The sequence below is a fragment of the Peromyscus californicus genome, unplaced genomic scaffold, assembly GCF_007827085.1.
Source record: "Peromyscus californicus insignis strain IS unplaced genomic scaffold, ASM782708v3 Scaffold_19__1_contigs__length_69161282, whole genome shotgun sequence".
NCBI classification, from domain to species: Eukaryota; Metazoa; Chordata; class Mammalia; order Rodentia; family Cricetidae; genus Peromyscus; species Peromyscus californicus.
Genome location: NW_026294491.1, coordinates 2,201,207 through 2,227,919, shown reverse-complemented (window position 1 = coordinate 2,227,919; position 26,713 = coordinate 2,201,207). Strand labels below are relative to the sequence as shown.

The following is a 26,713-nucleotide window of genomic DNA, read 5'->3' as shown; positions in this document are numbered from 1 at the left end:
CTTTTATATGTTGTTGTCTTTGTAGGTGTGTGTATGAAGGGATGTATGTATGTTCATGTATGTATGCTGGTGCACATACATCTGCGTGCATGTGTGTGCAGAGGCCAGGGGCCAATCTTGGTTGTTCCTCAGGAGCCATTCAGCATCCCCCTCAATGCCCACCCCTGAGATGGGGTCTCTCTGCATAGCCCTGGTTGCCCTGGAATTCGCTCTGTAGACCAGGCTGGCCTAGAACTCAGAGATCCACCTGCCTCTGCCTCAGAGTGCTGGGATTAAAGACAGTACTGGATGTGCCAGTACCGCCTGGCTAAAACAGTTTAATTACATTTTTATGTGTTGTATGCATGAGTGCCACAGGGCACGTGTGGAGGTCAGAGGACACTTAGTGAGAATCAGTCTCTTCTTCCACTGTGTGGACAGAACTCAGGCTTGGTGATCAATAACACACCTTCCTCTGCCCAGTCCACCATGGTTTTTTTGTTTGTTTGCTTTGTTTTTGTCTTTTTTTTTTTGAGCTAGGGTCTCTCACTGGGACCTGGGGCTTCTTGACTATGTTAGGTTGGCTGGCCAGTGAGCTCCTGGGATTCTCCACCTCCCCAGAGTGGGGACTACAAGCATGCACCACCAGCCTGACTTTTTATGTGGGTACTGAGGATCAAACTCAGGGCTTCTCATTTGCAGAGCGAGCACTCTGTGGACTGAACTATCTCCTCCCCCCTCTCCCCTCCCCAGCTGAGTACCACTGCAGTTACTGGACTTAAGTAGGAAGCACACAAGTTAGAGGCGTTGAGTCTTCATTTCACTACCTTTGAGCTACGCAGGTTACAGTTTTAGAAAGGGAGGGTCCGCACCTACGTTCCGGAGAGATGCTGGCAGTATAGGGGTGAAGGGTAACCGACTTCTTTCCTTACAACTCATAAGGGCCATAGCTCCTGCTGTTACAAAGACATGTTAACAAGAGAAAAGCATATGAAAAAAGTAATTTTGCAGCAGGAACCTTCAGATATGGAAACTCAAAGCCCCACCTGGGTGTCAGTTTTGTTTTTTTTTGTTTTTTTGTTTTTTTTTTTTTTTTTTTGGTTTTTCGAGACAGGGTTTCTCTTTGTAGCTTTGCGCCTTTCCTGGAACTCACTTGGTAGCCCAGGCTGGCCTCGAACTCACAGAGATCCACCTGGCTCTGCCTCCCGAGTGCTGGGATTAAAGGAGTGCGCCACCACCGCCCGGCTGGGTGTCAGTTTTTAGGCTGAGATTTGATAACACGCAAGGAACAGCTGTGCAGAAATGTGACCGCACAGAGGTTGTCACCTAACAGATACAAAGGCGGGCACTCAGCTAGGCCCATCCACTGTCAGGACCTACCTAAGGGACACTCCCTCCTCCCAAGACCTCTGCAGAAGGGTTTATGGCCCACTGTCAGACAACATGGTCCAAAGAATTTATTTACATGGAAAATTGGAGGGACAGAGAAGTTAAGTTTTATGGGTGGTCCTTTGAAGGAGTCCTAGCTTCAGTAACCAGAGACAAGAGTTCCAGCGTGTGAGAGGCTCTGGGAGAGGTGGAAGGGCTGAGACTGGAGAGCAGGAGATGGCACAGATCTGCTTCTGAGTCCCTTCAGGAAGAGCACTCCGCCAGCCACTGTGCCCTGTCTTGAGAGATCTGTCTGGAGTCCCCGGCAGGATTAGTGACTGGAAAAGGGTGAGCTAACACAGAGGAGATTCAGCCTGGCCCTGCAGCACCCACCCACTCTCAACTTCACAGCTGCCCCAGGGTCACCAAACAGCACCAGTCCCGATTCCCTGCCCTCAGCCTTCTTTGCACACAGCCCTCAAACCTGTGCTTCTTCACTTCAAGATGCTCAGCTCATATCAGCTCACGCCAGCTCACACCAGCTCACACTGTTTTCTAGCTTCTCAGCCTCAGCCCATGCAGGCATTTTCACTGTTCCTACCCTCTGGGGAGCCTCCTGACTGCATCCCATGGGCCTTGCTATGAAGGCTGCTCTTCATGCCTTCACACACTGGGGTATGGGTATGTCCCCAGAAGCAGGGTTTGAATTCTTTGGTTACATGATACTGTGCCAAACAGAAGCTCAGGCCCCTTTCCTAATTTAACTGAAACCCACCCCCACCTCAATCCCCAGGCTGACATCCCATCTCTAGTTTCTTTCCTAACCTCTTTTCTCAAATTGAGCCCCGAAGTACCCCACCCCAGAGATCCAACTCCTGGGACCAACTTGATGGAAGGGACACATTTCCACAGCAACTACTGTCCCACGGCAGGCACTGAGTCAACCTTGGGGATCCCTGAGCTCCCTCCCCACCCCCACCATGGGGGACAGGATGCCTGCTGCCTGGTACCAGGGGGTCAGAGGAAGCCGGGGCCTCTGGGACTCAGTATTTTTATCAGCCTAGGAAATGAGAGATGCAGAAGCGGAAACCATGTGGTCAGAGAAAGTGAACAGCCTTCATCTCAGGGGAACCCCCACCAGGGCTGGGGGCCAGACACCAGGGGGGGATAGAGAGGGAGGTCTGCGGGGAGGGGGAGGGGGAGGGGGTATCAGCATATCTTGGTTTCAGGTAATTCATGTACAGGAGAAAACCAAGTGTTTCCAGTCCACACGCCGGCTGCTCCTCTCGACCCCAGCTCCAGGGGTCGACTCTGACTCCATGTGGGCTCTTTGCATGCCACTTCCGAAATCCCCAGCCTGTGAGAGGAACCGGATGCCTGGGCTGCTCACAGTTCCAAGACTCTTCTCCGAATCACAGCAGCTTCCTCTCACAGAGCTCTTCCTCCTGCTGCTCGACATCTGCCTGGCCTTGGGCCTCTTCCTAACCTCCCCAACATCTCCCCGGGTCTCAGGCCCACTGCATGTTTCCAGCAGCTTCTTCTTCTTCTCCTTCTTTTGGTTTTTCGAGACAGGGTTTCTCTGTGTAGATGAGCCTATCCTGGAACTCACTCTGTAGACCAGGCTGGCCTCGAACTCACAGAGATCCTCCTGCCTTTGCCTCCCCAGTGCTGGGATTAAAGGCATGCGGTGCCAGCACCACCCGGCTTTCCAGCAGCTTCTTCCTGCGCAATGCCGGGACCCTCCAGCAGGCCTGGGCTGTAGTGCTGATGGTCCCCTTTCAGATCACACACAACTAACTGCACAATACTTTGTTCTGTCTTGCCTCTACTTTAAAACAAACCAAACCAAACCCAAAAAACCTGAGTTCCCAGTTGTGTCTTAGGCGTTGGTAGTGGGATCTGCCTACAATTTCTCCATTTCCAGAGAGCTGCTGAATTTGAACAGTGGTATGATGGATTTCCCGTCCCACCTTCCATGTCTCAGACCCTTTCTCTCTAACCCCTAGGACCTTAACTATGGGTTCTTGGGAAGGAGATGTTTATGTGGAAGGCCAAGCCTGAGTTGCCCAGAGCTGAAGCCCAAGTTTAGGGTTGGGGAATCGAACAGTAGATACCGGGATTGGAGCCCCAGAGAGACGAGACTGAGAAACCAGGGAAGGAGCTGCCCAGGAGCCCAGATAGGCTCGGGTGTGGATCTCTAGTTGCCCAAGAACAGACAACCCAGGTTACATAATCTGGCTCTTTCCGGCCTCCTTCCCGCTTCTAATTTTAGCAACTGAAATTCCCTCCCCCATAGGCTCTTCCTCCATCCCCTTTCTATGCTCTACCCTCCTAGGTCCTTATGGTCCCAGCCCCGGCTGCCCCCAACTCAGCTCATTCGGTGACTCAGCAGAGGGAAAGCCCTGTGTTGGGGTAGGGGTGCGAGCAGGGAGGAGGATGTGGTTCTGGTTGGGGAGCACGAAGGGGGGTTGGGGGTGGTTTGTTCCCCTTTTCTCTACTTGTTCACATCTGTCTTCAGCTGCAGACTGTGGAGTGGTCAGGTCCCTGGGGAGGGAGCAGAGGGGGTTTGAAGGACAAACTGGGCCTTCTAAGGGACCTCAAGCCAGGGCAGGGGTGGGGGGCTTCTGGTCTCTATTGACAGCACTCCCTGTCTGACTATGTGCTGCAGGTGTGTGGGAGCTGCGGGTTTCAACAGCTGGGCGGGAAAGGAGATGTCATGGGTGATGAAAACCATAGCAATGGAAAAAGCAGAGAAGACTCTGGAGTGAGATGTGGAACCAGGTCTTATTAGGAAATGGCAGTCAAGAGCGGTGGTGGTAGAGCCTCCCTCCCCCCACCCCCGCATCCATTACGTGAGCCTGCCCCATATCCTCTCTGTGCAGTAGCGGCCTCTTGTCCATCCCCATCCATGACCTTGCGCCTCTTCCTGCCTGTCCTCGAGGCTACAGCCTCACAGGTTCTTGCTCATCCCCTAGGGTCACTTGAGGGCTTCTGCATGGCGGTTCAGGGCCTGAGAGAGGGCTGTCACGGCTCCCATCACACGGCCCAGCTCACAGGTCTCAATCTGGCTTCGGAATCGCTGCAGGAAGCGGTCAGGGTGCCATCGGACCTGCTGGACTCTCAAGTACCTCCTCAGAGCCCCCTGTTCCTCCAGAGGGGGACCCCTGGCCACCAAGGCTGCAGCCATGGCCTCTGGGTCCCCTCCACCAGGGCAGGGCCAGGGCACATCACCAAAGCGCCAGAGGCTGCCCCGCCCTGCCCCTCGTGGGTGCTCGGCCCTGGGCCCAGGTCTGGGAGGCTCTGTCCCTCTGTCCCTCTGAGCCTCTTGAGCCCTTCTGGCTCGGCTCTCACGCAGTTCCTCCTCCTTGGCCCGGGCTCGCTCTCGGAAAAGCCGCTGTTCCTCCTCTTGCTGACGCCAGCTGTGACTGGAGCCCCCAGCCCCTGGGGGTCGGCAGGATCTCTCTGCCCACAACTGCTGCCTCCGTTTCTGGGCGTGCTCTCGAGCCAGGCGATCTGACCAGGCTGAGAAGGACTCGGGCTCCTGCGTCTCATGAGAAGCATCATCTGTTTGGGAGGAAGGAAGAGGGTGTGGGAGAGAGGCTGTGATTAGATGGACAAAAGAGAATGAAATAGAGGACACATGCAGAGGGCCTGGAGGGGAGAGCTCAGGGAACGCCGCCCGGGAGGGAGGGCAGCTGTTGGCGGCAGTTGGCTCCTCACCTTCAAACCTCCCGATGACCTCCTGCCACTCATCCTCCAGCTCGCCCTGCAGCTTCTGCCGCCACTCTCGCTCCTTGGAGATCTCATCATCCTCTTCCTCTTCAGCAGAATCCCAGGGGGGTCCCCAGCCCAGAATCTGCCCAGGAGTCTCCCCATCCTTATTCTTTATCCCCATGGCAGAGGGGCAGCGACTGAGCAGTGGCAGGAAGAAGTCCGTGTAAGCTAGGGGCAGAGAGAGTGAGCAGATCAGCTGAGGCTCCCGCCCTGACAGGGTCACCATCAGGGGTCTCTAACTCCTGGGTGTGAGGAATAACCACCCCTGAGTTCTCATGAGCATAAGTGTGGAAGTTTAGAATGTTCTGACCTGTTCCCCACAAAAGACTCCAGTTGGCTTCAAGCACTGCTGTAGCAGATGATGTTTTCTGGCCCCAGGCCCTGCTACCTAGGGCAATCTCAAATTCTTTTGACTACTTTTTATTTTTGGCTTGAAACTATTACCACTATATACATATTCCTAACTATGGTTCTTACCCAAGACTACATATTAAGATTACCACCAGGTGGTGGTGGCACACACCTTAAATCCCAGCACTCAGGAGGCAAAGGCAGGTAGGTGAGTCTGAGTTTGAGGCCAGCCTGGTCTACAGAGTGAGTTCCAGGACAGCCAGACTGTTACATCATTGACCCTGCCTCAAAAAAGTAAATAAATAAGAATAGTAATAGAGAATATCAAACACCATGTCTGTATCACTACAAACATATAAGCACATTTACATTTCTACCCAATAAAGCTGAGTGAATAATATGTTTTTGGCAGAATTTCTCAGCCTCAGCCAAGGAAGGGAGGGCAACACTGAGTGTGAGCCACCTGGATGCCGCCACCAGCAGAGCAAGCTCCTTCTAATGACTGCTGGCCAAGGGAGGGGGAGGGGTAGGAAAGAACCAACACCTCGGGTACCTGTTTCTGAACCCTGACCTCACCAGGTAGAGACTACAGGGGCTGCCAAATGCCATGCGGCTTGCTCCCCTCTACCCTCAGTGAAGCCCACCAGCTGGGCCACCAACTGCCTCAATTCAGGAGCCAGAGGCAGGTGAATGGGGCATCTTTCCTGCTCTGTGGACCTATCTTGTCTCCTAGAGATAGGAGGAGATGGGACACCAGGCCTGGCTGGTTCCAGGAAGTCCTGTTCACCGACCAGGGGGATGGTACAGAAGCAGGCTGACCTGTCATTGCCAGGAAGATGGAAGGGCCTACCCTTGGCTACCCAAGGTGCCAATCCCCTCCGAAACCACATCAGGGTGAGGCAGGTTTCCTTAGCGCTGCTGTGACCTGCCACAAACCCTCCCAAGCTGTCCCACTTACCAAGCATCTGCTGGGCTTCTTTCAACTTCTTCCTACCAGGGCTTACCACAGTGTGTGTACAGGCTGGTGAGAGTGAATAGTGTGTGTGCTTGTGTGTGTGTGTATAGGCTGTGCGAGAGTGTATAGTGTGTGTGCTTGTGTGTGTGTGTATAGGCTGTGCGAGAGTGTATAGTGTGTGTGCTTGTGTGTGTGTGTATAGGCTGTGCGAGAGTGTATAGTGTGTGTGCTTGTGCGTGTGTTCAGGCTTGCATAGAAGGTTTAACTCATAGGATTTTTGATTTTTTTTGTTGTTGTTTACCAACACACCCAGCTTAAAATTGTAACTGCTGCCGGGCAGTGGTGACACACGCCTTTAGTCCCAGCACTCGGGAGGCAGAGCCAGGTGGATCTCTGTGAGTTTGAGGCCAGCCTGGGCTACCAAGTGAGTTCCAGGAAAGGCGCAAAGCTACACAGAGAAACCCTGTCTCGAAAAACAAAAAAACAAAAAAACAAAAAAAAAAAAAAAAAAAAAAATTATAACTGCTAACAGTTTGCTGCAACCCCCAGTCCTGCCTTGGTCCATGTAAACGCATGCATGGCAACTTTATTTAGAGGCTTGTGACCACATGCTATGCACATTTACTCAGAGGTATGCAACCAGCTTGAAACTTGCTTTGTAAAATATTTTTTTTTCTGAAATACCCAATTTTATTGGCTATGGTGTGTGTGTGTGTGTGTGTGTGTGTGTGTGTGTGCTTGTTTTGAGAGAGGGTCTCATATAGCCCAAGGTGTCCTAGAACTCACTTTGTAATTGTAGCCTCGGCTGGCCTCAAACTTGTGATTCTCATACCTCTGGCCCATGTGTCCTAGGTTTGTATGGGTCAACACATCCCACAAATTACAGAATACCTGGGGCACCACATCACACACGGTTAAATATGCCCCAAAGACTGGCAGTGGTCAGGAGTAAATCAAGATGGAGCTGCTGGCCTGGTGTTTTTTTTGAGACAGGGTCTCATGATGTAGCCTAGGTTGGGCTGAAACTCACTCATGGCCTTTCCTCCTCACAGCTTTTTTCACTTAGCACCTTGTATTTTTTCCACCGGAATCTACTGTTTTAACTCTCTCTGATGATGGTAATGAGTGCTCCCCTGTGAGCCGAGACACAGAATTCTCTCCACCCCTGGCTGTTAGACCGTGTCTACAAAAACCTTCAGCCTCAAACCTGTATGTCTGTGGACTTGACACACTGTCTGCTTAGGGGAGATGTTCTGAGTCAAAGCATGGACAAGCCTGCCAGGGTGCCCACCTTCCTTTAGGGTACATGCATGCCAACCTTTTCATGCTTCTAATGGGACAGATTAAAAATGGTTTTATTAGGCCAGGCATGGGCCTTTAATCCCACTTGGGAGGCAGAGTCGGGCAGATCTCTGTAAGTTTGAGGCCAGTGTGATCTACAGAATGAGTTCTAAGACAGCCAGGGATATGCAGAGACCCTGTCTTAAAAAAAAAGTTTTATTAATGAATTTATTTGTTTTTTTTTTTTAATATTTCTGGCTATTAGTATTTATTTTGTGAATAACCTGTTCATATTCTTCATTTTCTTCTCAGGAAATTTTTTTTTTCCTGGTTTTTCGAGACAGGGTTTCTCTGTGTAGCTTTGCGCCTTTCCTGGAACTCACTTGGTAGCCCAGGCTGGCCTCGAACTCACAGAGATCCGCCTGGCTCTGCCTCCCGAGTGCTGGGATTAAAGGCGTGCGCCACCACCGCCCGGCAAGAAAGTCCTTTTTATACGACCATTAAAACACAGTCTTTTCTCCCCTTCTATCCTTTAAAATCTCTACCAAAACTTTCTTCTTGACTTCGTTTCAGCTTTAGGAAGATTGGTGTCAGCAGAGGGCAGAAGAAAAAGTCGGATCCTCTGGAGCTGGTGTGATAGGCAGTTGTGAGCTGCCCAACCTGGGTGCTGGGTCCTGGACCCGGGTCCCCTGAAGGAGCAGTGTGCTCTACTGACCGCTGAGCTGCCTCTCCAGCCCCCAAATCAACTTTTCCAATGTCCATTAGCATAGTCTTTTCCTTCCTTCCCTCCCTCCCTTCCTTTTTCTTTTTTTTTTTTTTTTTTTTTTTTTTTTTTTTTTTTTTTTTTTTTTAAAGATTTATTTATTAATTATGTATACAATGTTCTGTCTGCGTGTACGCCTGCAGGCCAGAAGAGGGCGCCAGATCTCATTACAGATGGTTGTGAGCCACCATGTGGTTGCTGGGAATTGAACTCAGGACCTCTGGAAGAACAGCCAGTGCTCTTAACCGCTGAGCCATCTCTCCAGCCCCCTCCTTTTTCTTTTTTGAGATAGGATCTCACCATGTAGCTCAGGTTGGCCTAGAATTCACAGAGATCCGCCTGTCTCTGCTTCCTGACTGCAGGGATTAAAAGGTGTGTGACATCATGTCTGGTCAACATGTACTTATATTGACCAAAAAATACATATATATGAAAAAGTTTTGTGGAAGAAACATTCACTTCCCCTTAAAAACAAAAGCAGGGTTCTCTCCTCACGTCTAATGGCACAGCACTTCTGAGAGTGAGGGAGGCGCTGCCACACAGCAAAACAAACAGGTTTGGGGGCCGGAGATGCAGCTCCGTGGTAGAGTACTTGCCTAATGCACGCCAACGCCCTGGCTGGAGCCTCAGCACCACAGACAGGAAAAACACACTCCTGCAGATCATGTCTCTGTCCCAGCCAGACTTTCTGAACAAAGAGACCCAAGGGGTAACCAATGCTTCACTTTCTTGGGGCAGTGAGCCCCTTTTTCTGGCCAGTTATTTGTGTGTCTCTCTTTGAGGTCAGTCTGGCCTAACCAACTGGGTTTCACACCGTGAGTCAGGAGGTCTCTGTTCTCGGAGGATGCCCTGCTTTAGAGCAAACCTCGGTCAAGTCAGTAGTGAAAGCAGGGAGGGCTGCTGCCCTCTGAAGACACCTTTGGGGCGAGGCTGCCCCTCTGGTAGGATACAAGATGGGCTTCATGACCCCTGGCTCACCCTGAGATATATTCTCAAAATCTGGTCTAAATTCTATCTTCACTTCTCAAAAAACAAAGCAAACAAAACCTTATTTTCCTTTGTAACAGAACTCGGCCCTTGTTTCACTCCCAGATGAGGAACCCTGGCCACAGACCAGTACACTGAGTTACAACCCTGTCCTACAACTGGATCTTTTCGCCATAATTTTTGGGGAAAAATTCCAAGATTCCTCCTATCCAGCACTTCATGGCTTCAGCATGGGACCCACAGGTGCCTCCCGTACTGGCCTGCCTTGAACTCAGCCTTAGCTGACATCCCGATGGCCATGCATGCTCCCCTCCACCTCCAGCTTCTGTGCGGCCAGCACCCTCCCCCAGGCAGCTCCACTCCCACCTTCCCTCCGACTTCTCCCCATCTTCCCCCTTCTCACCCACACATTCTCTCCCTCACACATTCACCCAAGGACTTCACAGGGGGAACCCAGGGAATAATTATCACCCCCCAACATCTGTCCCCTTGAGGAGGCAGCTAGCAAAGACCCCAACACTATCAGGTACGTGTCCCCTTCCCCCTGACAGATCTGTCCCAAACACAACTGCTCTAGGTCCAGCCTATAATCACTGGGCCTACAGACTCTCCAGTCCCCACCACTGGACAGCCTCCCTCCCCTCCCCTCCCCTCCCCTCCCCTCCCCTCCCCTCCCCTCCCCCCACCTCTCCCCCCCATCTCTCTATCTCTCCGCCCCCCCCCCATCCTCCAGGAAAACTAACCATTTGCTATTTCCTTCAGTTTTTTAGGGATCCAAAATTTCCAATTGCAGGGTCGACACACAACATTCTTGGCTGTGTCTCCTGTCTTGTGCTTAGACTAAGGCAATGCCCTGTCCAAGGTCAGCGTTATCCTTGCCAGCTTTGACAGGAATGGAACACTCTCAACTTTTTTTTTTTTTGGTTTTATTTTTTATTTTTATTTTATTTTTTTTTGAGACAGGGTTTCTCTGTGTAGCTTTGCACCTTTCCTAGAACTTGCTTTGTAGACCAGGCTGGCCTCGAACTCACAGAGATCCGACTGTCTCTGCCTCCCGAGTGCTGGGATTAAAGGCATGCACCACTACCACCCGGCTTTTTTTTTTTTTAAGCATAAAAGAGCTTTTTAAAAATCTAAGCGGGGGCCAGGGGAGAGACTAGGCAGAGAGGAGGGATGTAAAAACAAACAAACAACAAACCAGACAAGGAAAGATTTAACAATTATAAAGCCTACATGCGTTCAACGGACCTGGAAATGTAATAATCCCAGTCCTGAAAGCCGCATCTTCATCATCACCGTCATAATCAGGGGTGCTGTGAGACTTCCTGGCAATGTGTAAATATTTTGCCCTTAACTTTACCCGTTCTCTGTAGCATTTATTACTTGCTGGAGTCGAATCCTGGTATCAGTGCTTAGGTTGAAACCCCAGTCTGCCCATTCACTGTTCACCCAGTACTTAAACACTCTGTTGCTTTTCTCCCTCATAGCACAAAGATGTTAACAGTATTTGCGTCCTGGTTTTATGGTTGGGAAAATGTTTAGTAAGGTTATAATAATAAGCACACAATCAATCTTAGGCATCTGACTGATTTTAATTGCTCCTGATACTGTACAGTAACCTATAGAAGATGAATATGGAATAAAGACAGGAATTTTTGTTTAAAAAAAAAACAAAGAAAGAAAGAAAGAAATCTAAGCAGCAATAAAGACCCTGGGCAGACCAGAGCCTCACAGTCTGATACCGTGTCTGCAGGCAATCCCAGGCTGCTGCCTCACATCATGGATGCAACTGAAGGTTCAAGTCTCTGGTAAAGAAGTAAATACAGAAAAAGACACAGTAATCGGGAGAAGCGGGGGCCATGAGTATGAAGAGACGCTTTGGGTGAGGAAGGTGAGAAGGAAAAGGGTATTTTAGAAGAAAGTTAGTATGTGTCAATTAAGATTCTCCTAAGATAAAGTGACTGGACTGTTCCAAAATGGAAAAGAAAGAAAAGGGCAGAGCTAAGAAGCGTGAGTGTGTGGAAGACGCGCGAGTGAGTCACAAGGTCTGCAGCACACAAAGGCTGGAGAAGGTGAGCAGAGTGTGCTGGTTAGCGCCGCTGAAACCCGACATCAGTGCGGCACCCACCCACAGCTACGGCCCAAGCTCTGCTTCTCAAGTCTCCTGAGGTGTGCTCCACGCTTAAGGACACTTGCCAAAAGCTGGCCTCAAGAGACAAAAGTTTTGTTTCGTCAAGTGATCGTTTTCTGCTGAGTTTGTCAGGCTTTCTGTTACTTTGAAAACTGAATTTTGACAAAACTAGGATTTTGTTCATTTAAAAACTCTGTTTTCAAGCCAGGTATGGTAGCACAACCTTTAATCCCAGTACTTGTAAGGCACAGACAAGAGGATCTCTGTTCCAGGATAGCCCAGTCTATATAGTGTGTTCCAGAACAGCCAGGACTATGTAGAGACCCTGTCTCAGCAAACAAAAATAAGTAAAATAATAATAATTAGTATTAGCACAAAACAAAATTCTACCACCTCCTTCCCAGGAGTCTCACCTTCGTCTTCAGGGGAGCCAGGGCTCACAAAGACCTGCAGGGCCATCATTCAGACACCTGGCTGCAACCAGAGAAGGTGCCCCACCAGGTATTAAGTACCAACAGCTGTCAACTTTAAGAAATGACCAAACGGATTTATTTTTCAGAGCATGCTCAAGGTAAGGTGCAAGGCAGCTGTATTAGAACACCAGTTAAGGGCTGATATTTTCTCTTCAAAAGGGATCCCATGTCCCAAGTGCCAGCCGGAGACCAGTGAATCCTTGGGCTGAGGACAGCTCTGGGCTTTGGAGAGGTCCAAGAGGAGCGCTCACACTCACCCTTACCTATGCTCTACCAGGCTAACCCTTTCTGGAGCTGCCATAAAAAATGTCCCCAGGATGTTCTCTCACCACAGCTGAGTCTGCCATGCTCACCCTCAGCTCAGCCTGCACCACCTGCTCCACGTCCCAGTCAACACACATCCCTTGGTTTCTCCTGGGTCTCAGAGCCTCTCCCTTCTACAGCCTATGCAGTGTAGGAGAACCATGCCAGAGAAAACTAAGAGACAGATCTTCATGCACATGTACCCTGCTCCACAGTTCTAGAAGATACTGGGTGGTAAAAACAAAAGGCTTCCCAGTTACCACTGTCTCAGAGGACACATGAGTCCTCTATTCTGACTTCCCTGGTCCCTTCATTCTGGCAATGACGTGGCTTTCATTCCCAGTATCACTCAGAATCAGCAAGGCCTCAGAATCCAGCATCACCTCTCTGCTACTGGGCACTCTCAATCTTCTAGAAAGGTCGAGAGGGCAGATCTAACAGTGACAAGACCTCACCAGGCTGCACTCTAGACTCAGTGGTCTTGGTCCACTCACCTCCCAGCCATGCTTGTAAGACCTGGCATTACTCTCCAGCCCGTGGCTCACCTCAGCCTTCTTCCAGGAAGGCCTCTTAGACCAGACACCCATCGTCTGTCCCAGTGTGCTAGCTACTAAGACAAACTATTAAGGCTGCCCCTGAGTACCAGGGTAAGAACAGCTCTAAGCTAGATTTCACCTTTTGGGAGCATCTCACATTAACCCAGGAATTGGGTCTACCATAAAACTCTCCCTTACACCAGGCAATGGTGGCATACACCTTTAATCCCAGCACTCGGAGGCAGAGGCAGGGGAATCTCTGAGTCTGAGGCCAGTCTGGTTTATAGAGTGAGTCCCAGGACAGTCAGGGCTACACAAAAATCCTGTCTCAAAAAAACCACTACCACCACAACCACCAACCAAACAACCAAACAACAAAAACAACCCTCCCTCATGATAAAGGCCGCTTGATGTTCCCTGGACTGGGCCCTGTCAGTTCCCCTCTGCTCCAACTACAGGCAAACAGTAAGGCCCGCCACTTCGGGTTTAAGTTCAGGGGTGGATTGCTCTGGTAAAAGACCAAGCTGTCCATTCCTGTACAATGCCTGGAAACCCTCTCTCCTTTTGGAGAGAATCAGGTGAAACCTGTCCTCAAACACCCCCAGATCCTAATGAATAGCCAAGATCATTTCTCTCTCCTTTCTGAGTTCTAATGATACAATTTTTGAAATTCTCTTAAAAAATTAAAAAAAACTTTTTTAAAGATTTCACGTGTCTGAGTATTTTTCCAACACGTATGTATACCACATGTGTACCTTGTGTGTCCCTGATGCTTGCAGAGGTCAGAAGAGGGGTCAGATCTCCTGGAACTAGAGTTACAGATGGTTGCGAGCTGGGTGCTGGGAACTGAACCTGGGCCTTCTGCAAGAACAAGTGCTCTTAACTGAGGAGCCCTCTCTCCAGCTCAAGCTCTCTTTCTACCCTTCAGGCACTGAGGGACCCAACCTATTTCAAGGAATTCATCCTGGCTGTTCCCTCAAAGAGACCTCTTAAACTACCTGGGTGGCCCCACCTCTTCTCCCATACCCCAATATTTCAGACTCCCTAGACATACACAGGGCTTCTTTCCATCCTAATGGTCACTACTGTACTCCGCCTGGACTAATTCTCACCTGTAATCCCTCCTCCCTGCCCTCAGTGTCCTCAGAGCTCTCTACAGGCCCAGTGTGACGGTGGTCTTATATGAGGGGCCACTCATTGTTATTTTGCTCATGTTCTATTGAGCAAATTCTTTTTTTTGGTTTTTTTTTTTTTTTTTTTTTTTTGAGACAGTGCTTCTCTGTGTAGCTTTGCGCCTTTCCTGGAACTCACTCTGTAGACCAGGCTGGCCTCGAACTCACAGAGATCCGCCTGGCTCTGCCTCCCGAGTGCTGGGACTAAAGGCGTGCGCCACCACTGCCCGGCTTTTGAGCAAATTCTTTTTTTTTTTAATTTTATTTATTTATTTATTTATTTTAAAGATTTATTTATTATGTATACAGTGTTCTGTCTGCATGTATGCCTGCAAGCCAGAAGAGCGCACAAGATCTCATTATAGATGGCTGTGAGCCACCATGTGGTGGCTGGGAATTGAACTCTGGACCTCTGGAAGAGCTGCCAGTGCTCTTAACCTCTGAGCCATCTCTCCAGTCCCTTGAGCAAACTCTTAAGGCACCAACTCCTCACCTAGAAAGGCACCATCTTTGCCCAGGCTGGGTCTGAGACTCTCAACACACATAATCCTGTCTAGGGAAGGCTCTCCCTTATTTGAAGCTTTCCCATTCTAACTTACAATTATTGCAAGTCTCAGAACCACATGACCTTCCCTCGGTGCTGCCTCCCTTTCCCCCCTGGTGTGCAGATGTTTCTCATCCCTTCATTGCAGCCAGAAACAAAACAGCTGTCCCTGTCTAACCCAGAGGTCTCAACCCGCCTCCTGGCTGGGACAACTCCTAGCAGCTCTCACAGACGCTTTCTTGTGTTTAATTCTGCGTTGTGTCTTTGGCCCAGGCTTACTCAACCTCCTGGTAAATCAACGTCTTCCTGATTTCAGGTCTCGGCTCCAGATGGTGCCGCCTCAGGGTAGCAGCCACTGATCGCACCCCTGCCACCCAGGACCTCCTGATCTAGTGTCACGGTCTGACCTCTGGTCTCCTTCAACAGCAGCTCCACCTCCCCTCTCCAGAATATTTGATATCCTGTGGTCTCAGGACTCTATGACAAATTAGCATTGCGAGCAAGGGCCCCCTCAGCCCTGAAGCAAGTCCAGAAGGTGGCCTCCATCTTCTGTGAACCTTGTGTGTGGGGGGTGTGTGGATGCTGTTCTGTGATGGGTAGCTGCACTGGGCGGGGCTCAAGCAGGGCTGCTGCTGTGTTAACTGTGGGGCTGGGAGTGAACCGCTGGTACAGTACAATGCTTGCCACGAAGCGGGAGACCCTGAGCTTGCATCCCCAGCATCCATATAAAGCCAGCCGCTGCAGCACACACCTGTGATCCCAGTGCTCCCACGGCAAGGTAAGACGTGGAGACAGGCGTCCACACAGACTCACAGACCAGCTAGTCTGGTGTTCACAGTCAAAAAGAAACAAGACACCATCTCAAACACAATGTAAGTTGAGGACCAACAGCCAACTGTATCCTCTGACCTCTATACAGATAGAAAAATAAAACTAAATTTTAAATGAAGAATAATTAAGCCTAATGAGCCTTGGCTGCAGTCTATCTTAGGGTGTCACGATATCACTGTAGAGAATTCTCTTTAAAGAGCAGGCTCAGGATGTCTAGTCTGACCCCTAGTAACTCATGACATCTTACAGAGATACAGTCCCAAGAAGAAATAACTTATGCTGTAAAATGTATCCCACAATAAAGGAATGAATGTCCACCTAAGCAGCCAGACATGAACCCACACAAGTGCCCATCCCATAAGACCTTCACAACCAGGGCACCATGGTGTGAAAACGCTTCCCACTGCCCATACAGACCTGGATGCCTACATGTAGACAGCTCCTCCCCACTGTCTATAGGTAGCAATAAATTCTCTGCTGCCTCGGGTCGCTCCCCCACCCCCCACACAGGGTTTCATGCAGCTCAGGTTGGCCCTGAATTGCCTGTGTAGCCAAGGCTGGCCTTAACTCTTAATCTTCCTGCCTCAGCCTCCTGGGTGCTAGGATTATAGGCACGAGCCACCATGCCTGGCTCTGGTAAATTCTTTCACCACCCATTTCCTGACAGGGCAAGGCTCGTGAAACCTGCACTAGGGTGACAGATCTGTGGGTGTGCAGAAGGCGAGGCTGGAAGGGCAGGTGGAACATAAACCGTGCCTAGTCATTTTAAAACACGGCTGCCTCTGCATGTAGACCCAGTGCATGGTACGTCTGCTGCTGTGCTGACACAGAACACAAGTGCAGTGAGTGTTAGATAAAGATAAAACAAGCCCGGAGGTTCGGGCTGTGGCCCCGCTACTGGGGACGCAGTCAGGAATACCACAAGGTCAGAGCTGCCGAGGCTACATGTGTGGCCACTATCTCCAACTAAAAAGAGAAAAAGGAGGGCTGGGGATGAGGCTCAGTGCTTTGCCGGCATGTATGAGGCCTTGGGTCGAAGTCCCAGAACCATGAAAAAAGAAAACTACAACAAGCTGGCTCACACCTATAACCCCCAAACTTAGGCAGGGGGATCCACAGGCAGAGGTAGATACATCTCTGTACATCTGTGGTCAGCCTGGTCCACATATCGAGTTCCAGAACAGCCAAGGCTACACAGAGACCCTGTCTTAAAAAACCAACCAAACAAGCCGGGCAGTGGTGGCGCACGCCTTTAATCCCAGCACTTGGGAGGCAGAGCCAGGCGGATCTCTGTGAGTTCGAGGCCAGCCTGGGCTACCAAGTGAGTTCCAGGAGAGGTGCAAAGCTACACAGAGAAACCCTGTCTCGAAAAACCAAAAAAAAAAAAAAAAAACCAAAAAAAAAAACAACAACCAAACAAGCAAACAAAACCATCAGAACAACAAACCTTCGGGACAACCCAAACACAAGAACGACTGTTTGTTTTTTACCCAAAAACCCTGAGAAAAATGCTGTCTGTCAGTGTTTATGCTCACGTGCTCTGTGGGTCTGACAGCCGGGACTCTCTCCCAGACGCTCCAAAGTTACCAAAGCCTAAAATGGGGAGGCCCTCTGCTGGCCTCCAGTGGGTATGACAAACCCGCCCAGTCACTTCAGTGAACTTGGGCATCCCTCAGACTCCTGCAGGAGAGTCAGTCACTTAACCTGCTCAATGAAGACCTTTTCACTTTACTAACTGAACGATCTCCAAAGCAGCTGGCGGCTTAATGAGATGGAGACTCCAGAGTTAGAGCGCCACCTGGTGGCGGGACTGGCAAGTGGCGGGAAACAGCCCGAGAGGCGGCCAGGGTTTGGGAGAGAAGCATGGCGGGAGGGCGGGAGGGCGGGCGGGTTTCCTCTTTGGGACATGGCAACCTCCCAACTGTGACGTTTCAGACAAGTTCCTGAACCTCCTAGAAAGGCCTCACTTTCGTCACCGCGTGTGAAATGTTTCACATGCTTCTCAGAATCCAACACAACGATGGAAGTACCTTCTCCATCATCAGGAGCTGCTCAGCCAAGTTTACCTGAACCACATAAAAACGGCATACTTATCATTAAGTAGCAAAACTGCAGCTAATCTGTGGGTCGTGTGCCCATCACAATCTCCATTTTAGCGCAAACAGGCGCCCCAAGGTAAGGGTGCGGGTCCCAGAATCCGCAAGCAGCTGCCCCACCATGCTTTGTCACCGTCGAGGCTCATGAAGGCGTTCCTAAGAATATTTTAATGGCTAAATCTACCTTGGGTTACAATTGGTCTCTGGTCACTTAGACCAGACATAAATTTCTATGGTGAACTGGTCTCTGGAGCAGCCATAAACTCCATACAAAGTGACCCTAAACTAAAGGTTAACTGTCTGTCTCTCCACTTCGGTAAACAACTTGCTTGCTGCAGATGTCCAGAGCTGCCTTTCTGTATATACATCACGACTGCATTTTTTGCCTTTAAAAACTCAAACAAATTGGAGGTCAAGACTGGTTGGAACAGTCCCTCTGGTGGTAAATAAAGACTCTGCTAGACTTATTCAGGCAATTCTGAAGTTTTTCTCTTCAGGTACCTTATTAAAAAAAAAAAAAAAAATCAGCCAGCCAGTTGCAGCCGGCATCTGGCAAACTCCCTCTCTTTAAGCTAACTAACTAACTACAGCATATGCAAGTCTGCTTTACTTGTGTGAAGCAGAATTAAAGAAAAGGATTTTTTTTTTTTTGGACTAAGGAGAGGCCAAGCTGGGGATGAGAAAAGGGGCAGGCGGCTGGTGCTGTTCACATTCTCCAGTGTTCTGAAGGCAGTCAGTCTCTTGGTGGACCGACCTCCCCTCCCTAGTCAAGAGGCTGCTCTTCACGGAGCTGCTTCTGCTATCACTGCAAAAGCAACACCTTCCGTGTTGTTTCTAGAACATGGGATTTGATAGCGCTCATCTGGAAGTATGCTGTCTAGAGGAGGTCACCCGGCTGGGGAAGCTGGGGATAAACTCATCACCATGGCCTCCATTTAAGTTAGATTTGCTTGTTTGTTTTTTGAGAATCTTAGGCCTGGACCAGACTGGCCTTGAGGTGGACCCCATCCATGCTCCTGAGTGCCGGGATTACAGGAATGCATTGTAATTTCCCGTATTTCTAGGTGGCTAGGCTGTTTCTGGGCAGGTTATCTGTGCAAACCGGAGAACAGAAGGGAGCTGTTCTCACTGTGAAGCCATTACTACTGATTTGAGATGTTCTGTTGTTATTTTGAGAAAGGGTCTCTCTCCAATGTCGCTTCGGCTGTCCTGCAACTCGCTATGTAGACTAGGCTGGTGGTGAGCTCAGAGTCCAGACTGCCTCTGTCGCCAAAGTGCTGAATTAAAGGCCTGCGCCACCAGCTTTAACTTACATTTTTGTTACAGAATTTTGGTGGAGACTGGTCCCCAGGGTGTTTCTGTATTTCAGAAGTATAAACCAAGGATCACAAATCGGTTCATAACATATGAATGCGTATCTCCAACATAACTCCACACCAGGTTTCACATCAGCTGGCCCTCTCAGCTCATCATGTGACTCACAGCACAGATACTTTGTAAGACGTTTGTGGAGAATCACAAAGGTTGCTATTGTTTTAATTCCACACAGAGAGAAGCCATCTAAGCTGGGGGTGGAGGGGGGGCAAACTTTTTAGAGGTGAGATCTGACCCAGCACAATCAACCGCAAGGTTGTGCCACAGGCAAAGAGCCATCAAAGAAACAAAGTAATCACTGACCCTGAAAGATAGGAAACCAAAGAAAAGGCTGCAGGCTGGGTGGCTGGATGTGGTAGCTCCTGCGGCCAATCTCAGCACTTGGGATGCTGAGTAAGACTGTGTGCATGAGGCCAGCCTGAAATACACAGCAAGACCCCAGCTCAAAACAACAACCCCCTGCCCCCCAAAGCCAACCAGGTCAACTGCTTCAACAGGTCCCAGGGACCAAATAACTAGCTTATTTCCCAACTATTTTTGTTGTTGTCGGAGACAGGATCTTCCTATGTAATCCTGGAACTCACTGTGTAGACCAGGCTAGCCTGGACTCGAACTCACAGAGATCCTCTTGCCCCTGCGTGCTCAGGTCAAAGGTGTGCGCCACCACACCAGGCCTTTATTCCCAATCAATATCTGGCTTTCGTTCCAGATCGATCTGATCGGCCTCTCGGGACCGGTCCCCGCCGACCCACTCACCATCAGGGCCCTGGCGGGCGGCAGCGTGCAGCGCCGTGTCGCCATGGCGGTCCTGGTGGGCAGGGTCAGCCCCGAGACGCAGCAGCAGGCACAGGGCCGGGGCATCGTGGCGGGCACAGGCCCTGTGGAGAGGAGGGGGCTGCCCGGCATCCACATCGAGGCCGGGATGCCGCTGGAGGAGAGCCTGGGCTCGCACCAGCCGTCCTGCAGACAGGTACCGCCGGAAGCGTCGCTCTCGGCGTTGCCGGCGGGAAGCAGAGGCCATGGAACTCTTGGGCTGCGGAAGAAGTGGGAGACGGCAGCGTGAGGACCAAACTCGGCTCTTCCTCCACCGCAGACATGCCCTCCTGCCTCCCTTTGCCTCCCATTTCCCCCGTCACATCTCCAGCCAGAGATGAAGCCTGTTCTAAACTCTCATCCCTTACCAGATGACAGGTTGGGGGGTCGGGGAGGATGGAGTTAGGGGCCGGGGCCACAGATTAGAGTTTTGATGTCATTTTTGAGAAGATGATACATAATTGTTTTAAGGCTCCAGGGCCCAAGGAAAAAAAAGTTAATTCTGAACTTCGGAGGGTTAAAAAAAAAACCAAGTAAGGCCAGATGGGGGAAATGTTCATCAGCCAAAGTCTGAACTGGAAAGAAGTCACAAACGCAAAGAGTGGTCTAGAAAGCGAATACAATGTACCCGGCAGACAGACGTAGAGGCTCCTTCCTCGGGGGCCTGCGGGGAGGGGCCACTCATCGGACCTGCTCCCCGCCCCCGAGGACCCTCGGAGCTGTGGGCCGAGGCCTGGGCTTGGGACGCTGCCGGAAGGGAGGCGGGAAGGGAGGCGGCCCTCGGGGCTGGCGGAAATGGCGCAAGCGCAGACGCGAGTTTCGGGCGGAAATGAACTATGAGGCCCATCCCGGAAATCGTTCCGCCCCGAGTGGGTGACTCGTGCTTAGGCCTCCGGAGGGGAAACAAGGCGATTGCAACACAGGGTCCTCCTGAAACCGGAAGACAGGATTAGCCGCGGGGTTACGAAGGCAAATCTGGGGCCCGGAGGCTGGAGGGCTAGTTTGCGGTTTATCTCGGACCCCTCTCCAGGAGAGAAGGGATAATTTAATAACGGATTAATAAAAAAAAATGAAAAGAGAAAGAGAGCAGAGAGAGGAAGTAAAGGTAAATTACAATGAAAAAAAATTTAAGCCCAGCCCTCTGAGTTCGAGGCCAGCCTGGTCTACAGAGTTCCAGGACAGCCAGGGCTACACAGAGAAACCCTGTCTCGAAATACAAAACAAAACAAAAAAGAAAGAAAAAAAATCATAATGAGGCCAAATAGACCGGTAGATCCCAAAAGAAAAAAAAGTCCATGAGACGACACTACGAAGACAAACGTAGGGCAGGGCAGGTGAAATGTGTGCACACGTTCGGACTTGGAAAATATGTTTAAAAAAAAAAAGATGGAGACTGAAGAGGGGGTGGGGCGGAGGGGGCGCGGAGACAGGGGAGTGGGAGTGTGCAACCATCGCACTGTTCTCCAGGCACATCCTTACCTTCCCACACCATTCTCGTCGTCTTTGTGTCTCTGAGAGCACCAGCCAAGCTCTGCACCCTCCCGTCCCCCGGCCCTGGTGACCCTGGTGACCCTGGCGACGCCCTGCACCTGCTGCAGCCCGCCAGCACCGGGCCTGGTCTCTGCTGCCCCCGGGCGGCCGTTTGGGGCACTACCACACTGAGGCCCGAGAGCAGGACCAGCCATCGGCGTGAGGATGCAGAAGACGGAGAGAAAACGGGAGCACTAAGACCCAGGGGGAGTGGAGGACTGCAGCAACGGGCCGGAGGAGGAGGCGCTGGAGGGTGGGAGCCATCTGGTACCTTGGTCGCCTTCGAAACAGCATCTTCTCCAGCGACAAAAATGGCCAGTCAGTCCCAGGGTATCCAGCAGCTCCTCCAAGCTGAGAAGCGGGCAGCGGAGAAGGTGGCCGATGCCAGGAAGAGTGAGCCTCCTCTTTCCTCTCTTAGGGCTCTGGAAGGAGAATTTAGAGGCAGTGGACAGCGGAATTTGAGTCCTTAGGAAAACCCAAGGATAATGGAGACAGACCCGGGAGCGGGGGGCTGACAGCTTGTTAGGATAGAAGAAATGGGTGGGTTTTAGAATCGAGCACTTGGTTGGTTGACAGGACGCTGAATAACTTTCTGGAGGGTACTGATTCCTACTAACACACCTGGATGTGGGCGCGGGGGGGGGGGGTCTATACCCACTGTCCTGCTTCTAGGGAAGGCCCGGCGACTGAAGCAAGCCAAGGAGGAGGCTCAAATGGAGGTGGAGCAGTACCGCAGGGAGCGTGAGCAGGAGTTCCAGAGCAAGCAGCAGGCGGTGAGTGGCGGGGGAGCAGGGATGGACCCACCCGGGTGCAAATAAGTGGAGGCCTCCTGTAGGATGTATGTAGGTGATTCAACAAGAACCTAGGGTGTCAGAGGACTGAAGGGGGCCTGACCCGGTCTGGGGATTTTAAAGGACATGTGCAACTTGTAGGGGCAGCCTTCACAGTCTGTGTGGAGTGTGGCAACATCGATGGTGGTGGGGGAGCAGCCTTCACAGTCTGTGTGGAGTGTGGCAACATCGATGGGGGGGGCCTTCACAGTCTGTGTGGAGTGTGGCAACATCGATGGGGGGGGCCTTCACAGTCTGTGTGGAGTGTGGCAACATCGATGGGGGGGAGGAGCCTTCACAGTCTGTGTGGAGTGTGGCAACATCGATGGGGGGGCCTTCACAGTCTGTGTGGAATGTGGCAACATTGATGGGGGGGCACAGAATTTTATGGCCATTGTGGTGAGAGGGTGGGAATTTAAAGTGTTTTTTGGGTGAGGTTGCATGTCAAGTCTTAGAAATCGGGATTGTGCTGACCTGTTTGGTATCTAGTTGTTTTTGTGGGATGGGATTAGTTTTGAAAGGCTTTCCAGGCCTCATTCAGGATCCTTCCTTCTACATGCTGGGACCTTTCTTTCTCTGTTTCTGCTTTTTTCTCTCTCTCTTCCACCTTTCCCCTCCCCAGGCCATGGGCTCTCAGGGGAACCTGTCTGCTGAAGTGGAACAGGCCACCAGACGTCAGGTTCAGGGCATGCAGAGCTCCCAGCAAAGAAATCGGGAGCGTGTCCTGGCTCAGCTTCTTGGTATGGTCTGTGATGTCAGGCCCCAGGTCCACCCCAACTACCGGATTACTGTCTAGGACCACTCCTTAGGGACATGTCCCTGGAGTCTGACTCCCCTGCCAGCTCCTTCCACAGAGAAATATCCCAACTCAGAATCACTTGTGTAAGCATGCACAGAGTCCTGTGTTCAATCCCTAGTACCACCCCCCAAAAAAATCACTTCACATAATAACCTGTTCTAGGAGAGAGACTTCTAGGTAACAGGACCCAATATTCTCCCGTGAGACTTACAAACAGCATACTCAAACCTGAACCTGTGTTCCATGACACCCACTGGAACTATACTAACGAATGCCCAAGTCGTCCTCATCTGATCCTTCTGTGAAACGTGTCATGGTGGCAGGGGTGTGGAAAGCACCCTGACTTCAGAGCTGGCAGATTTGGGTTCCTCTCCCTCCCCTGCTCCTTGCTGGCTGGGAGACTGAGACAAGTTTAACCTGGAAGCCTCCATGTCCTCTGTTTGTCACGGCGATGATAATAATAATGCTTATCTCCTATGGTGGCTGCTGTGACCTGTCCTGTAAGAATTCAACATAGTTCAGATGGGTGGTAGTTGTGACTTGATAAATGGCAAGCCCATATTATGGCCACCCCCTGCTTGCCTGCCGGAACCCTAATACTCTGTCTCCTGACTTTTATTCGCGGCACTCTATAATGCTCAGTCATTGTGACTCTATTGATTCTCTAAAGAGTTTGTTTTTCCTGTTCTCCGAAGGCACATCATGACCCCTGAAAAGTTGAAATGATAATGTCATTTAGCCCCTCCCTCTCTCTCTCAGGGTCCCAAGTATATGAACCTCTTAGCGTCTCTCTCTGTTCCTAGTGAGCTGGTCTGTCCCTTTGTTGGCTCTCCCTCTTTGCTGTTTCCCAAGGCTTACAGCTCCCAGAGCTGAAGTGACGCTGTGGCATCCACATTCATGGATTCCTTTCCGTGCCTCAACACCTTGCTTCCCCATGTAACAGCAGAGTGTCAATAAAATGCCCATGACGAGTCAGTTGGTGATGGAAGCATCCTCTTTTTATCGCGCCGTTTCTCATTTTCATTCACCCTCCTCAGAACACTGCCAAAGGCTGTCCTGGGAAGCTTTTTGGAGAAACAAAAGCACATAGTAATGTGTTACTTTCTCTCAAGTGGGAACATGTGTGGCTCCTCAGAACCGAGGGCTGCATATGATAACTGTAAGAGAAAAGTTGGCGTGTCAGAACAAGCACTCTGCACCTTTCCCTTGTTTTACTCTGCTTATTAGTACCTGATGTTTGTGTGTGTGTGTGTGTGTGTGTGTGTGTGTGTGTGTGTGTGTGTGTGTATGGAGAGGAGGGGAGGGGAGGGGAGGGAGAGAGATCTGATGATAGGCCCTTGTGTCCCCAGAGCCTAGGACAGCACTTGGCACATGATTGGCAGCTGGCGAACACTGTAGAATAAAATGATGCTCACGGGGTGGATAACTGCTCTCCTATGACTCCCATTCTTGGAACTGTTCTCTTCTCTATGAAGGCAAGCTTGTTTCACCTTGAATCAATGAGATAACCTAGTCTTTTCTTGTATGACTTTTCTGTAGGCAGACATAAAAAAAGGCCCTAATGAATGACCTAAGAAACTTCTCCACCCAAGTCTAGACTGGCAGACCAAGGGGCTCGTTGGCAGTAGCATGGTGGTGGGTCACTTATAGGAGCAAGGGAGACCAGAGCAGCTTCTCATCAAAAAGGCGTCGTCCTCCATCACCAGAGCTCTCTACGTAACTCTACATAACGCAGGAACTCTTTATTGGTGACATAATCTGGGAGAAGAATTCTGGTCTTGCAACTTTCTTTCTGAATTTTATGAACCTTTTCTAATGTCATGAGGAGGGAATGTTTCAATCCTGAAGAAATAGCTATGCAAAATCAACCGGAATTTTGAGGTAGGGAGGCAGATTTGATGGGAAATAGGGATGCTTACATCTTGGTGTCATCCTGTGGCTGTATTGTTTTGGGCATCTTGCTTTATTTCTCTATTTGCATATTTTATAGGCATAGTGGAGCAGGTCATGCTACTGCCTTTAATCCCAGCACTTGAAGGCTGAGGTGGGAGAACTGAGAGTTGGAGGTTAGTCTCGGCTGTACAGCAGACTCAAACTCCCTAACAGAGAAAGGAAGGACACACGAGGGGACTCTCCCTGCTCTGGGCCAGTGGCCCAGGCTTTAAGCATTGTTAAAAACCACCATGAATGTTAATGAGTTCTTTAAGTTTTCATTGTAAGTGCTCCTCTGATGCCCCTTTCCTGTAAATAAGCAGACACCAGGAGGTGGGGCAATTTGATTCTCTACTGATAGCCATTGAACAATTCCTTCCTGCCTTGGCTGCCTTAAACAGGACGTCAGTCAAACAGCCAGCCATTTTGAACACTTTAAGAAAACCACACAGTGGTGACGGCTAATTGCTCCAGCTCCTGAAGGTGTGGCCTCAGCCAGGACTGTTTGAAACAGTTGGTTACAGGATTTTTTGCTATCACAAGCCTTGATGGACTCTAGATGACATTCAGTCTCTGTGTCATCGTCTCATGCCCCTCCCGCCCATAGTCCTGGAGCAGAGGATGTGTGTGTGTGTGTGTGTGTGTGTGTGTGTGTGTGTGTGTGTGATGACTGGTGCTAAAGGGACAATAGTGTGATGGTGCAAACCCAAGCCTTCATTTGCATGAGTTTGCTGTGGTTGGTGCAAATGTCCTTTGCTAAGCAGAATGTTTGACTCACTTGATGGGTCAGCTGGGATAAGTCCAATAAAAGTCTTCCCTTGAGAGGTCTTCTCTGGCCTTTTAGGCTGAGCTGGTAACAACAGGAAGAAAGAAGTGGCTGAGAGCCTGCCGTCGAGGTCACTAGAAGAGTTCCTGGGAACTGTCTTCAAAGCCCTAAACCCCAGATCTTCACTCTCTGGAGCTTCAGCACTTCCTACTTCACCGGGGTGAAGGATCCCCACTTACTCCTAGGCTAACACAAAAGCGGCGGCGTCTGTGAGCGCCAACACTAGAGGGCGCCACCGGCTCCTACGCCAACGCGCCTCCCTAGGTGTCAGATGCTGAGGGATCCCGGGAGCTTCGGAGTTGGTCGGGACGCGGCCAGCTGGTTGGTGACAACGTACCTACTGAGTGGTGACGTGTGCTGATAGGGGAAGCTCGCGCTTATATTTAGGATGCAGCGGGTCCGCAGGACATCGCTTCTGATGAATGCAGCATCTCCGAGGAGGGAGTACCATATACGTAGGGGGAAAAAATCCAGGCTGAACCATGGCGCTGTTGTGGTGGGACTAAGAGCATTCTGCTCTAATGAATACAACTATGGGAAGCTGCATAGCCCTCAAACCCCACCGTTTATTTTTCAACGCTTGGACAGAATGCAAACCTCCATCTCCCAAGCTGCTACGCTGCCCATGTCGTTTTGGGTAAATCCTGCTCCTTCTCCCTACAACAGTAAAGGGCGTGATCATGCCCCCCACCCCCGCCCCAGCACCCTCCTCGGCGGAGGCCTGAGCCCAGCCACCCCCGGGTCACCTTGACTACCAGGCTAAGGACCCCGTGAGAAACGCTCCCCGCGCGGCCCGCGGAGTCCTCGATGCCCAGAGAGAGGTGGCCAGAGAGAAGCCTGGCGTGGCAAAAACAAAACCCAACACAACAAAAGCAAAACCGAACGCCGAGGGGAAGGGTGTGGAGAAGCGTAGAAAATCAGAAGGGGGAGGATTTCGGGGAGAGACGCGAGCTTCGCGTCGCGCTTCCGTCCCTGGCGGCCGCGGAGGCGTCCGAGGATGAATTTCAAAGAGGCATTTTTCAAAGGCAGCCCCGGAGCGCGCGCCACGGGGGGGGCCCTTGGCGG

At 50.8% G+C, this 26,713-nt stretch overlaps 2 protein-coding genes and 1 long non-coding RNA gene across 4 annotated transcripts; 1 reads left to right on the top strand and 2 right to left on the bottom strand.

Moving 5' to 3' along the window:
- Positions 1–1,421: 1,421 nt before the first annotated feature.
- On the bottom strand, positions 1,422–21,347 carry Nfkbil1 (NFKB inhibitor like 1). 2 transcript variants are annotated; one of them, XM_052744172.1, is made up of 5 exons: positions 21,211–21,347; positions 20,360–20,661; positions 19,675–19,951; positions 5,068–5,289; positions 1,422–4,911 (listed from the first exon to the last, which is right to left on the bottom strand). In XM_052744172.1, exons 1-5 carry the CDS (start codon positions 21,221–21,223, stop codon positions 4,325–4,327), a joined length of 1,401 nt encoding a protein of 466 aa, XP_052600132.1. In that variant the 5' UTR covers positions 21,224–21,347; the 3' UTR covers positions 1,422–4,324. The 2 variants fall into 2 exon arrangements, with proteins under 2 accessions (XP_052600132.1, XP_052600133.1); XM_052744173.1 differs by lacking the exon at positions 20,360–20,661 and having other exon boundaries at positions 21,211–21,334.
- A 16-nt stretch (positions 21,348–21,363) lies between these two features.
- Positions 21,364–23,865, top strand: Atp6v1g2 (ATPase H+ transporting V1 subunit G2). Its single transcript, XM_052744174.1, has 3 exons — positions 21,364–21,654; positions 21,934–22,034; positions 22,714–23,865. Exons 1-3 carry the CDS (start codon positions 21,573–21,575, stop codon positions 22,885–22,887), a joined length of 357 nt encoding a protein of 118 aa, XP_052600134.1. The 5' UTR covers positions 21,364–21,572; the 3' UTR covers positions 22,888–23,865.
- Positions 23,562–26,640, bottom strand: LOC128114293 (uncharacterized). The gene is made up of 2 exons (XR_008219741.1): positions 25,601–26,640; positions 23,562–23,954 (listed from the first exon to the last, which is right to left on the bottom strand). It is a non-coding gene; the product is annotated as an uncharacterized LOC128114293 (long non-coding RNA).
- Between the last annotated feature and the right edge of the window lie 73 nt (positions 26,641–26,713).

What these genes read in the sequence shown, in the direction of transcription:
- Nfkbil1 (XM_052744172.1), bottom strand. An exon ending in CGCCCGCCAGGGCCCTGATG is followed by an intron (nt 5,290 to 19,674) that starts GTGAGTGGGTCG and finishes CTCTGCCCCTAG; the next exon opens with CTTACACGGACTTCTTCCTG. An exon ending in GGTCATCGGGAGGTTTGAAG is followed by an intron (nt 4,912 to 5,067) that starts GTGAGGAGCCAA and finishes CCTCCCAAACAG; the next exon opens with ATGATGCTTCTCATGAGACG.
- Atp6v1g2 (XM_052744174.1), top strand. Translation starts at nt 21,573, where the DNA reads ATGGCCAGTCAGTCCCAGGGTATCCAGCAGCTCCTCCAAGCTGAGAAG. An exon ending in GGTGGCCGATGCCAGGAAGA is followed by an intron (nt 21,655 to 21,933) that starts GTGAGCCTCCTC and finishes TCCTGCTTCTAG; the next exon opens with GGAAGGCCCGGCGACTGAAG. An exon ending in TCCAGAGCAAGCAGCAGGCG is followed by an intron (nt 22,035 to 22,713) that starts GTGAGTGGCGGG and finishes TCCCCTCCCCAG; the next exon opens with GCCATGGGCTCTCAGGGGAA.